Source organism: Notolepis coatsorum (genome assembly GCF_963971535.1).
Source record: "Notolepis coatsorum genome assembly, chromosome: 6".
NCBI lineage: Eukaryota > Metazoa > Chordata > Actinopteri > Aulopiformes > Paralepididae > Notolepis > Notolepis coatsorum.
The window spans coordinates 70812620-70825073 of record NC_140170.1 but is presented as its reverse complement, the minus strand read 5'-3'; the positions used below and the strand labels follow the sequence as shown (position 1 = coordinate 70825073).

The 12454-nt window shown below is 43.6% G+C and overlaps 2 protein-coding genes across 2 annotated transcripts; both read right to left on the bottom strand.

Annotated features, from left to right (window-relative positions):
* Positions 1–392: 392 nt before the first annotated feature.
* Positions 393–8633, bottom strand: LOC311229545 (acidic mammalian chitinase-like; the record flags this gene model as incomplete). Its single annotated transcript, XM_084315620.1, has 11 exons — positions 393–661; positions 908–1046; positions 1319–1435; positions 3229–3414; positions 3703–3826; positions 5458–5582; positions 5723–5888; positions 6037–6093; positions 7127–7328; positions 8217–8240; positions 8609–8633. 11 exons carry the CDS (start codon positions 8631–8633, stop codon positions 393–395), a joined length of 1434 nt encoding a protein of 477 aa, XP_084171746.1.
* A 1817-nt stretch (positions 8634–10450) lies between these two features.
* On the bottom strand, positions 10451–11323 carry LOC311229544 (Y-box-binding protein 1-like; the record flags this gene model as incomplete). The annotated part of the gene is made up of 1 exon (XM_084315619.1): positions 10451–11323. One exon carries the CDS (start codon positions 11321–11323, stop codon positions 10451–10453), a length of 873 nt encoding a protein of 290 aa, XP_084171745.1.
* Between the last annotated feature and the right edge of the window lie 1131 nt (positions 11324–12454).

The following is a 12454-nucleotide window of genomic DNA, read 5'->3' as shown; positions in this document are numbered from 1 at the left end:
CAGGAGACTCGTTTAAATCATGGATTTATTTGGAAAATATCTGTGATGTTACTTTCTATGGAACCCTAATTACATGGGTCATACCATCATGGTCTTTAGGGATGCACCGATGTTAACCAATATTACAGATGTTGATATGATCTGAAAACATAAAACAAATGTCTATGATAATCAAATTACTAAAACAATCCTATGCTGAGTCATTGTCACATGCAAGTAACATTACCCAAACAAACTCTCAATACTCACAAACACACACAACGGCAGCAAGACAAAGAAATAATATAGCCATATATGGTGCATCCCTAATGCCCTCTTAGGCAGATCCCAGACCAGCTCCTAACTGAAGAAGGCTGGGGGAACCATTCTATGGAACTGGAGCGAAGTCCTTTTTAAGGCCAGTTGCAACACTTGCAGCTGACGTCGAAGACCAGGCCGGCAGGACATTGCTGGTTGTAGGTATTTCCCTGTGAGCAATGATAGAAGTGTTTCTTGTTTTTGAGGTCAGGGTAGAGTCCGTCGGATTTGCCAGCACAGAAGCCAGTTCCACCAGATCCACCGGATCCACCATCTCCTCCACTTCCACCACCGCCGCCTGGGTGGGTTATTGGGTGTGCGGTGGGGGTGACGGCTGGCAGGGGGTCAGGGCGAGGTTTGCAGTCTAGGTGGGACAGAGGAAAAGAAGAAAATATCAAGAGAGCGAACTGTGTGTGCAGGGCTGTGTGTGTGTGTGTCTCTGTCTGTCTGTCTGTCTGTCTGTCTGTGTCTGTCTGTCTGTCTGTCTGTCTGTCTGTCTGTCTGTCTGTCTGTCTGTCTGTCTGTCTGTCTGTCTGTCTGTCTGTCTGTCTGTCTGTCTGTCTGTCTGTCTGTCTGTCTGTCTGTCTGTCTGTGTGTGTGTGTGTCTTACCGCTGCTAGTTCCCAGGGCAGTTCTGAGGGCGCTGATCAGAGGATATTTCCCCTGGCCACAGAAGGTGCCGCTGAAGTCATCCATGTCCAGACTCCAGATCATGGCTCCTCCAAAACCACTCTTCTTCAGCCAGTCAGCCTGTAGAGAGACACAGAGACACAGGGGTTAAACTGGGACTGTAGAGACACAGAGTGGATAAACTGGGACTGTATAGAGACACACAGAGTGGTTAAACTGAGACTGTAGAGACACACAGTGGTTAAACTGGGACTGTGGAGAGACACAGAGTGGTTAAACTGAGACTGTAGAGAGACAGTGGTTAAACTGGGACTGTGGAGAGACACACAGTGGTTCAACTGGTCATAAAGCACAGCGATGTGCAACATCTGAACAATCGCATATAAACATACCTTGATGTTGAAACTCTTGATGTTGTCATATCCGACCCAGACCTCACTGGTGAAGGCATAGGGCACCTGCTGAGGGGCGTCCCAGGCCTCAGTGGCTGTCTTCAGGAAGGTGCAGATCTGAGAGGAGGGGGTAGAGATTTAGGTCTCTTTTCCCGTTTATCATACACACACTCTATAGTTCGCACACTCACGCTCGTTCCACCACCTTAAAGATCATTGGATGTGTTTTTCTTTTGTTTTGTAGTCAATTGACCTGTCTCATCTTATCTCACCTCATAGTAGGACAACATGTCTAAAGCCTTATCTTATCTCACCTCATAGTAGGACAACATGTCTCAAGCCTCATCTTATCTCACCTCATAGTAGGACAACATGTATCAAGCCTCATCTTATCTCACCTCATAGTAGGACAACATGTCTCAAGCCTCATCTTATCTCACCTCATAGTAGGACAACATGTCTCAAGCCTCATCTTATCTCACCTCATAGTAGGACAACATGTCTCAAGCCTCATCTTATCTCACCTCATAGTAGGACAACATGTCTCAAGCCTCATCTTATCTCACCTCATAGTAGGACAACATGTCTCAAGCCTCATCTTATCTCACCTCATAGTAGGACAACATGTCTCAAGCCTCATCTTATCTCACCTCATAGTAGGCCAACATGTCTCAAGCCTCATCTTATCTCACCTCATAGTAGGCCAACATGTCTCAAGCCTCATCTTATCTCACCTCATAGTAGGACACCATGTCTCAAGCCTCATCTAATCTCACCTCATAGTAGGACACCATGTCTCAAGCCTCATCTTATCTCACCTCATAGTAGGACAACATGTCTCAAGCCTCATCTTATCTCACCTCATAGTAGGCCAACATGTATCAAGCCTCATCTTATCTCACCTCATAGTAGGACAACATGTCTCAAGCCTCATCTTATCTCACCTCATAGTAGGACAACATGTCTCAAGCCTCATCTTATCTCACCTCATAGTAGGACAACATGTCTCAAGCCTCATCTTATCTCACCTCATAGTAGGACAACATGTCTCAAGCCTCATCTTATCTCACCTCATAGTAGGACAACATGTCTCAAGCCTCATCTTATCTCACCTCATAGTAGGACACCATGTCTCAAGCCTCATCTTATCTCACCTCATAGTAGGACAACATGTCTCAAGCCTCATCTTATCTCACCTCATAGTAGGACAACATGTCTCAAGCCTCATCTTATCTCACCTCATAGTAGGACAACATGTCTCAAGCCTCATCTTATCTCACCTCATAGTAGGACAACATGTCTCAAGCCTCATCTTATCTCACCTCATAGTAGGACAACATGTCTCAAGCCTCATCTTATCTCACCTCATAGTAGGCCAACATGTCTCAAGCCTCATCTTATCTCACCTCATAGTAGGCCAACATGTCTCAAGCCTCATCTTATCTCACCTCATAGTAGGACACCATGTCTCAAGCCTCATCTAATCTCACCTCATAGTAGGACACCATGTCTCAAGCCTCATCTTATCTCACCTCATAGTAGGACAACATGTCTCAAGCCTCATCTTATCTCACCTCATAGTAGGCCAACATGTATCAAGCCTCATCTTATCTCACCTCATAGTAGGACAACATGTCTCAAGCCTCATCTTATCTCACCTCATAGTAGGACAACATGTCTCAAGCCTCATCTTATCTCACCTCATAGTAGGACAACATGTCTCAAGCCTCATCTTATCTCACCTCATAGTAGGACAACATGTCTCAAGCCTCATCTTATCTCACCTCATAGTAGGACAACATGTCTCAAGCCTCATCTTATCTCACCTCATAGTAGGACACCATGTCTCAAGCCTCATCTTATCTCACCTCATAGTAGGCCAACATGTCTCAAGCCTCATCTTATCTCACCTCATAGTAGGCCAAAAAGCCAGTCTGACGGGTGAAGGGACCGGCAGGTCCAGGTCCAGTGTTGGGAGCTCCCACAGCTGTGTTAGAGGGGGAGGCCAGCTTGAAGTTGTGTCCATAGGTGGCCATACCAACCAGCAGCTTCTCAGCTGGGGCACCGTTGCTCTTCCAGTAGTTCATAGCATAGTCCTAAGGAGAGGGAACCAGGCGCTATGAGAAGAATCATCACAAACAAAAAGTAAAAAACCCTGTAAAAAAGCAGTGCTATTACAGTGCTATTCATTACATCCAGTGATATGGACCTGTTCTCAAACCCGCTCTCTTGTCTTGATCATCCTATAACAACGGTTGCTTCCCGGAGATTGGAGGATCAAGGAAAGAGGGCAGGGTTTGAGATAGGTCAATATAGTTGCTCTGGATAACAGCATCTGCTAAATGCCTAAAATATGATCATTGTAAATGAATCCTCCAGCTCACCATGTTGAAGTAGATGCTGTAGCCCTTGTCGGCGGCGCCTTTGTACAGAGGGCTGTTCTCTCCAACCACGCGTTCCCAGGAGCCATGGAAGTCGTAGGTCATCACATGGAAGTAATCCAGCAGGCTGGTGACAACAACACATGGGGATAACTGTCAATGAGGGTTGTGTAAAGGTATAGAATCAAACAGTGACCTCTAGGCAAAAGAGCCCAGCTTTGGTACTGCACTTTGTTGACATTTTCTTTTGTTTTGGTTTGATGTGTGGATTGGAGTTTAGTAAATTATTATAGTTTGTGTTTCTCCAGACCTCCCTTGGCAGAGCCTGAGGTGTGGCCAGCAGTAGCAACCTCTCCCCTTATCCCAGGGGTCGGCAACCTTTACTATCAAAAGCCATTTTGCCCTCTGCCACGAAATAAAGTTAATCTGGAGCGGCAAAACCTATTTACCCTTAAAATTTAAGATAATACAGTGTATAACGTTTTATATATACTGTAGTTATATAATATATAGAGAGGGATTGGAATTTATTTAAAAGCTTAATTCTAGTATGTACCTATTGTTATTTTTTATTGTTATTCTTTTGTTCATTTATTCATTTATTTTGAAATCTTCTATATCTGTCTCCTTATTTACAAAACTTAATCCGACTTGTAAATATGTTAATTATTGTTAGATAGTCCGGCTGTATTATCTCCCACACTGTGTGAAAAAACACCCGTTTTTGGCACCAAATCCATTCCGAATAAGAGACAACGGACCCAGTTGGTGTGAAAATATGCCGACAAACATTCAATATGTTTGGAACCGTTTGTGTTGAATTGTATCTGAATTGGGAGATTATCTTCTCTGTCAAAATGTTAAGTGTAGCTGGCTGGCAGTGCGCATAGAATAAGGCATAGATTATTGAAATTAGTGTTCTCTAACGAACGCATCTATTTATATATTTCCTATAATTTCTCTATCTACTCCTGGTTAGTTTACTAGGTGTCGGAAATGCAAGATTAGCCATCTGCAGATGGCAGGGAGAGGCACCGGGGTGTGACGTATATATTTTAGTTGATGACATTTTTTTTTTAATCTACTTTTTCTTCCCCATTTTCTATTTTTCTCCCTTCCCCAATTTCTTATTGTACAATTCTACCCTCCCCTGTCTCGAACGTTGTTAGGCCATGCCTCCCACAAGCCAGCTGCAATGTGGACGAAGCCTTGCATCACGTGTCCCCTCTGGTACACGAGGAGGCAGCCGTCGCATCTTTTCACCTGCACAGCGCGATCTCTCAGCAGCGAGGGTCTGCGTGGGAGGGACACGCCGCCCCCGTCGCTTCCTGATTCTACTGCGCAGGCGCACCAACCGACCTGTAGGAGTCGCTGTCCACAACGTCCGATCCCCACCCACCAGCTTCCCACCCCCTAATACTGCCAATTGTATTAGCATGAACGACCAGCCAAGCTGGTAGCAACGCCGAGAGCTGGGCTCGAACCCAGCATCTCCTGCGTTGGTGGCGAGCGCCTTGCCCACTGTGCCACCTAGCCGCCCTAGTTGATGAAATATTAAACACTTTTTTATTTCAGTGTCACAGTATCACCTCGATATCCAAATAAGAGGTGTTCCTTTTGAAAATAAATAAAAAATAACCGTTATTTATTACCATATTATTATAATTTTTCAAAGCTACAGGGAGCCACTGCAAAGGGGCATGTGAAAACATGGGAGTGCATGAGAGCAGGTGCGCGTGTGCACGTCTGTGTACTAACGCTCCGATTTCAGCAATCTGGTATCCAGTCTCAATGGTTCCCTTTCCAGCGGAGACGGCAGCCGTCAGCATCAGACGAGGACGGTTGGTGCTCTTGCCCTCCGCCTCAAAGGCCGTCAGCAGCTCCTACAAGAGGGACAGGAGGAGGCAAGGAGGAGGAGGAGGTATATTGTATTGTTGCATTATATTCAGATATATAAGGGTGCTATTATTATAATAATGATAATAATAATAACAATATATCATATGGATTAAAGCAGACAGACCTGACACAGGACAGTGAAGCGCGCCTTGTCCACAGATGGGGAACCACGAGACCCGGGGTACTCCCAGTCAATATCCAGACCATCAAACTCATACATGCGCAGGAACTTGATCACACTTTTGATGAAGGTCTGGCGGTTAGCGGCACTGGCCACCATGGCTGTGAACCTGAGGAGAGAGACAATAACAATCAGCATCTTAACTGAGGAGAGAGACAATAACAATCAGCATCTTAACTGAGGAGAGAGACAATAACAATCAGCATCTTAACAAGGGACTCAAGGTCCTGGCATCATTGATCCTATTGGATACTCACTTGGCAGTGCCGAAGTTCCATCCTCCAATAGCCAGCAGAGTCTTCAGGTCAGCGTTGCTGAAAGCAGAGGAAAGTGTACTTTGATTTAGTGCTCTCGCCAGTGGCGGACTGGGACACAAATTCAGCCCGGGACATTCAGACGCACCAGCCCACACACCACCCCACACACTGGCCCACACACTGGCCCATACACCGGCCCACACACCGGCCCACACACCGGCCCACACACCGGCCCACACACTGGCCCACATTAGTGGCCCACACACCGACTCACACACTGGCCCACACACTGGCCCACACACTGCTGCCCCCCCCCCCCCCCCCCCCCAAAAAAAGTTTAAAAAAATATATATAATTATTTTTTGGACCAGCCCACTTTGGTTCCGGCCCATCGGGATTCGTCCCGAACGTCCCGATGGCCAGTCCGCCACTGGCTCTCGCCTCATTTTACAGGCATGATTCATGTACTTTTGTGTCTCTGCCTCTGTGTGTATCCTGCTGGATTCACACTATCAGGCTAGTGTTTCAATGGAAGCATTAATCAATGGTCATGGTGCTATCATCACGTTCCTCAAAAGGGTCTCGGTAACTAGGTAAATAACTTGGTACAACAGAAAGCAGAGACATTTGCATATTTTTTTGTCAGTAGTACAAGAAAGCTACCAGAGGACACTGAATCCTTGTGGTGTGTTAATTACAGCTCAATGAAATGGATCCATATTGCAATCCTTATCTCTATTTTCTCATCGACATCATTTCACTGAGCGGTAATTAACACAACGCAAGGATTCAGTGTCCTCTGATGACATCATGGGAGGAGACATTTAAACTCATTAGCTCTCTTTAACTGTCAAACTAAAGGAATGTGTACAAAACAGTTTAGAGCCTTGGGATATGTGTGAGATTATGTGCAAAATAAATCAGTGTTGTTTTTGTCCCTTTAAATACAGTACTGCTGAGTACATCAAAACTCGTCCTTGAGTAAAAAATACTCAATTACTACCCCTGGTTATGTGAACATTTCATGCATAATATATATATATATATATGTATACAGTATGTACATGTGCATGTCCATGTATGTACTAACTCATTCTTGAGGGCCTGGAACTGGGCATAGAGCTTCTCGTCGTTCCACTCGTAGGTCTTGATCATGTTGTTGTCCATCCCGGCGAAGGCATAGATGAGGTGGTCACAGAGACACGGGTCCACGTTGGTGGGGAAGTACTTTCCTGCTCCGGGACGGTACTGTCCCCAGTTGGTGAAGTAGCAGGAGAGCTTGTATGATGAAGCTGTGGGGGGTGAGGTACAGGTACAGGTACAGGTACAGGTACAGGTACAGGTACAGGTACAGGTACAGGTACAGGTGAAGGTACAAGTACAGGTCGAGGTTGGAGGATATTGTGCTATTCTGTCGTCATCGTGACATATTGGGACTAAAAACCTTGTAACTTCAATTCTAGTGTTTGTTTGAATAATTCTTTCTGCATCTGCATTTAAAGTTTGCAGGTCGTTATGTGCCGAGTGAGTTTCATGATCCTCAGACCCAGGGAACCACTTCAGAACATAGAAGATGTATATATTACATTATATACTGTATTATACTGTATCTTACCTAACTGTTACATTATATACTGTATTATACTGTATCTTACCTAACTGTTACATTATATACTGTATTATACTGTATCTTACCTAACTGTTACATTATATACTGTATTATACTGTATCTTACCTAACTGTTACATTACTGTATTATACTGTATATTATAACTTACATTATTATACTGTATCTTACCTAGCTGCATTATATACTGTATTATACTGTATCTTACCTAGTTGTTACATTATATACTGTATTATACTGCATCTTACCTAGCTGTTACATTACTGTATTATACTGTATCTTACCTAACTGTTACATTATATACTGTATTATACTGTATATTACCTAGCTGTTACATTATATACTGTATTATACTGTATCTTACCTAACTGTTACATTATATACTGTATTATACTGTATCTTACCTAGTTGTTACATTATATACTGTATTATACTGCATCTTACCTAACTGCATTATATACTGTATTACTGTATCTTACCTAACTGCATTATATACTATATTATACTGTATCTTACCTAACTGCATTATATACTGTATTATACTGTATCTTACCTAACTGCAGCAGGAGAGCCAGGCCTGCAGAGAGGAAGGGATTGAGAAGGAAATAGAGACAGAGAGAATTAGAAGTAGCATTACATTTGTACACATATTAGGAATGCATCCTCTGCATTAATCCCATCCTAACTATTTAGGAGCAGGGCAGCCACAGTCTGGTGCCCAGGGACCACGTCCAGGTCTAATGCCAGTGCCTTGCTCAAGGTCAATGGCAGGAGTATGTACCTACCTAGCATGCATGTATTTAAGGTAAGAAATGGGCATTAAGAGATCATTCTGATGCACTGTTATACAACATCATGTTGATCACAAGTATATTCAGTTTGACTACTAAATACCAACATATTTAATCTGCAAAAGAAAGGATGAGAAGCAACTTCTCAATTTACCAACGAAGATGAGGAGTTTACCCATGGTGCCTCTCTACAACCATCTGAAGGTCTGTGGTCCCTTATATACTTGCCTAGTCCGTCTCCATATCTGTATGCCCTGTTTGATCTGGCAGATTAAACTCTGCCATATAACTCCATATAAAGCAGTAAGCCTGACTCACTTGTTTTGACCAACACCTGGATATTCCACTGACATTGTTGAAAGCACTGATAAACTTGAAATACCCTTTGATAAAGATTCTATGTATGATTAATAATTTAGCTGACGCTTTTATTCAAAGTGACTTACGAGTTCTGTACGACAAGTCAGCAGGAAGTGTAGAACTCTGTGCAGCTAAGAATAAATTAAATTAAATTATTATTTAAACATGAAAGACAACTGAGGTGTCCCTCATTTACAGTCACGTCGAGTGTACATACGTAATCTTTTTTATTTATTCATACTTTATTTAAACTCAGGAGTCATTGAGGGATACCCTCGTTTTCAATACAGAGCATTGCATGTAACAGGACACACAATCCATTTAAAACAATAGATCATCAATACATAGTCAGAAAAATAATAATAATAATAATAATAATAATAATAATAATAATAATAATAATAATAATAATAATAATAATAACAACAGTTCATAAGCAAGAGCAATTAGCAGTTGCATGCAATTAACAAGTACACGTTGATTACAAATCTAAAACGTCCAAAAGAAACAAGAATGATGCTTAGTTCTAGTGTAACAAGCTTGAAATAATAAACAAACCTGTTCAGCTATAAAGAATGAGAGTACTGGAACAGTGTTAAATTCAAAGTGTTGTATTAACCAAAAAGAGGATCAAAATAAATGGGGCACCCCATAGCAATATATGGTACAACAAAAATCATCTCAAACCAATAAGAACGGTCCTGTCAGCTTTACAGTCCATTAGCCCCAACATAAATGTTACCATGTATAATGTACTGTGTATGTTACCATGTATAATGTTACCAGGTATGTTACCATGTATGTTACCATGTATGTTACCATGTATGTTACCATGTATAATGTTACCATGTATGTTACCATGTATGTTACCATGTATAATGTTACCAGGTATGTTACCATGTATGCTACCATGTATGTTATCATGTATGTTACCATGTATAATGTTACCATTTATGTTACCATGTATAATGTTACCAGGTATGTTACCATGTATGCTACCATGTATGTTATCATGTATGTTACCATGTATAATGTTACCATTTATGTTACCATGTATAATGTTACCAGGTATGTTACCATGTATGCTACCATGTATGTTATCATGTATGTTACCATGTATAATGTTACCATGTATAATGTTACCATGTATAATGTACCATGTATGTTACCATGTATAATGTTACCATGTCTAATGTAACCATGTATAATGTTCAGGCCTACCAGACCATGCAGCCTGCATGGTAGAGCTAGTAGTTTCCAGCAACACTCAAACCTTTGAGTGTCCAAAAGGTGATAAGTCCTGGGTTGATCCACATCTTAATAAGAACAGTCCTGTCAGCTTTACAGTCCATTAGCACCACTGCAGCTGAACTGTCCTTGGTTAATGGAGAATCTTTTAGGAGGCCTGGAAAAATCCCTCCTTCCTCTCACAATAGCAGTAGCAAACAAAACTCCATGCGGCCATGATTCCAATCCAAGATGGCCCCCTGATGGTTAGGACCGCCTCTAACCACACCCATACCTGGAATCTTAAAGGTCAAGTGACCCAAATATGCTGACATTGGCATATCCTAACATATTGGGCCCACACTTCATTTATCAACACATTGACATATTCTTCATAGAGTAACGCATGTTACACATCCCCCCCACCAAGCGTAGTACCACTGCCATAAAACATCTTCATGTTCTCAACATGCAAGGTTTCATGGGTGTCAGGACTGCTATCCATGGCTACTCTGTAGTTCACTGACCCTAAATGTCTGAGAACTGTGGCTGGCCCTCTCCACTTTGGAGCAAGTTTTGCCATAAACATGGCCTTGGCATCATACAGTGGGTGCAACTTAACCCATACCTTCTCTCCTACTTGGTATGTGACAGGAGACCTCCTTCTATTGTAGCCTCGAGCTTGATGCTCCTGGGCCTGAGCCACATTTTGCTGAACTTGTTGCAGGATTTGCTGTTGCCTTTCTAACATGGAGTTAAGAGGTACTTTGGATGGACCCCTTGGTCGGAAGCCTCTGTAGTAGGTCTGTCGCATTGGTTTGTCGCCGCCCTGGTCTGGACCTCTCTGGTTCTTCTCAGGGTATTCTCCATTGCGGGGTGGGCCCCTCCTGCGGGGGTAGCGCCTGTAGCGGTTCCGGTCAGCGGCGTACTTGCTCCCCTGGACTGGAACGCCTGCTGAGCCGGTGACGTTGGCCGCCTCTGCTCCCTTCTCCCCTTCAACCACATCAAACTCCACAGTGTCTCCATCTCCAACACTGCGAAGGTATTTCCTTGGGTTGTTCTTTTTTATGGCCGTCTGGTGTACAAACACGTCCTTTTTCGTGTCATTCCTGTTGATAAAACCATATCCATTTTTGACGTTGAACCACTTGACTGTCCCCAAGACTCTTGTTGCGATGACCTTCTTATCCGCCGCGGAAGCTTCGGCGGCCGGGCTGGACGGGCTCTCTGCGTCGTCAGCGGGCTGCGGTGGTTGTTGCGTTTCGGCGGCTTCGCTGCTCATGGTTACAGCAGATTCGGGCGCGGTGAGGGGGGAGAGCTGGTTGGAGAGTGTCCGCCGCTGGCCATATTATCACTAATATTATTATTATTACTGATACCCTCCGGCTCGAAGGACCAATTGTAGCTAAGGGGCTACACAACCCGGACTGTATTGATATGTTAGATTAAACCACTACGAAAGAATATTAATTAGCCAGACAGTATAGGTACACAAAATGGCGGACGCTCTATTAATGGCGAGGGGACAGTGATACAAGTTGAATAATCACTTTAATAGCAATAGCAAAACATACATGTTATACACAGCGCAGATCTCCTTTAATACGATAGTGTCAATGCAATAATGTCAGAGGTAACGATAGTCTTGAACTACGAGTACTCGACCATTGAAGCTTGGAGTAGAGTGAGAAGAAGCGAGCCGCATGGGGAGAGCAAGATGGCGGGTGTAGACGGTAATTCTCTGGAGCTCCTACTCCAGAGAGCTGTAGACAAACTTGGGTGGTAATCCTGTCGTCGCTGGGGAGGAGGTCTCGTACGGACCGGGTTCCTGTATTCCTAGCGCCCGATGGCAGGATTGATAGCTATTATTCCAAAAAGCCCGATGGCATGGTTGCTAGCTAGTTAGCCCTTGTACACTTAGAGCCAACCCACATGTCGTCTTCAATAGGTAGGTAAATCCAGAACGCCGCTGGGTTTAGCTATAAGTCTCTCAACGTTACTTCACTCACACAAGTCACTATACTGTGCCAATAGTGGCTCGACAATATTAGGTAGTATCTAATTAGCTGTACAGCTCTCTGTCAAGATACGTTGCTGCGTCGCGCTGTTAATGCTGCCAAACGTCTTCTCCACACCACACTCTATCTTAGTTACCTGTGGGATGAGTCTGTTCATCCCCACAGATCAATATGCTCTCTCTCTCACTTTGCCCGGGCATGTCCCGAGAACCCAGCGCATGCGCTCACGCTGTCTACGGCGTTAAGAGTGGAACATATACAAATAAGCGAATGATGAATACTAAGGTTATCGCGGTGCTCGCGCCAAGAAAAGAAAAAAGATGCCGCACATTAATATGGCAGCAAATCTTACAAGACGCGTCAGCAATGATGAGCGTTTTCCCTGTACTCCGCCA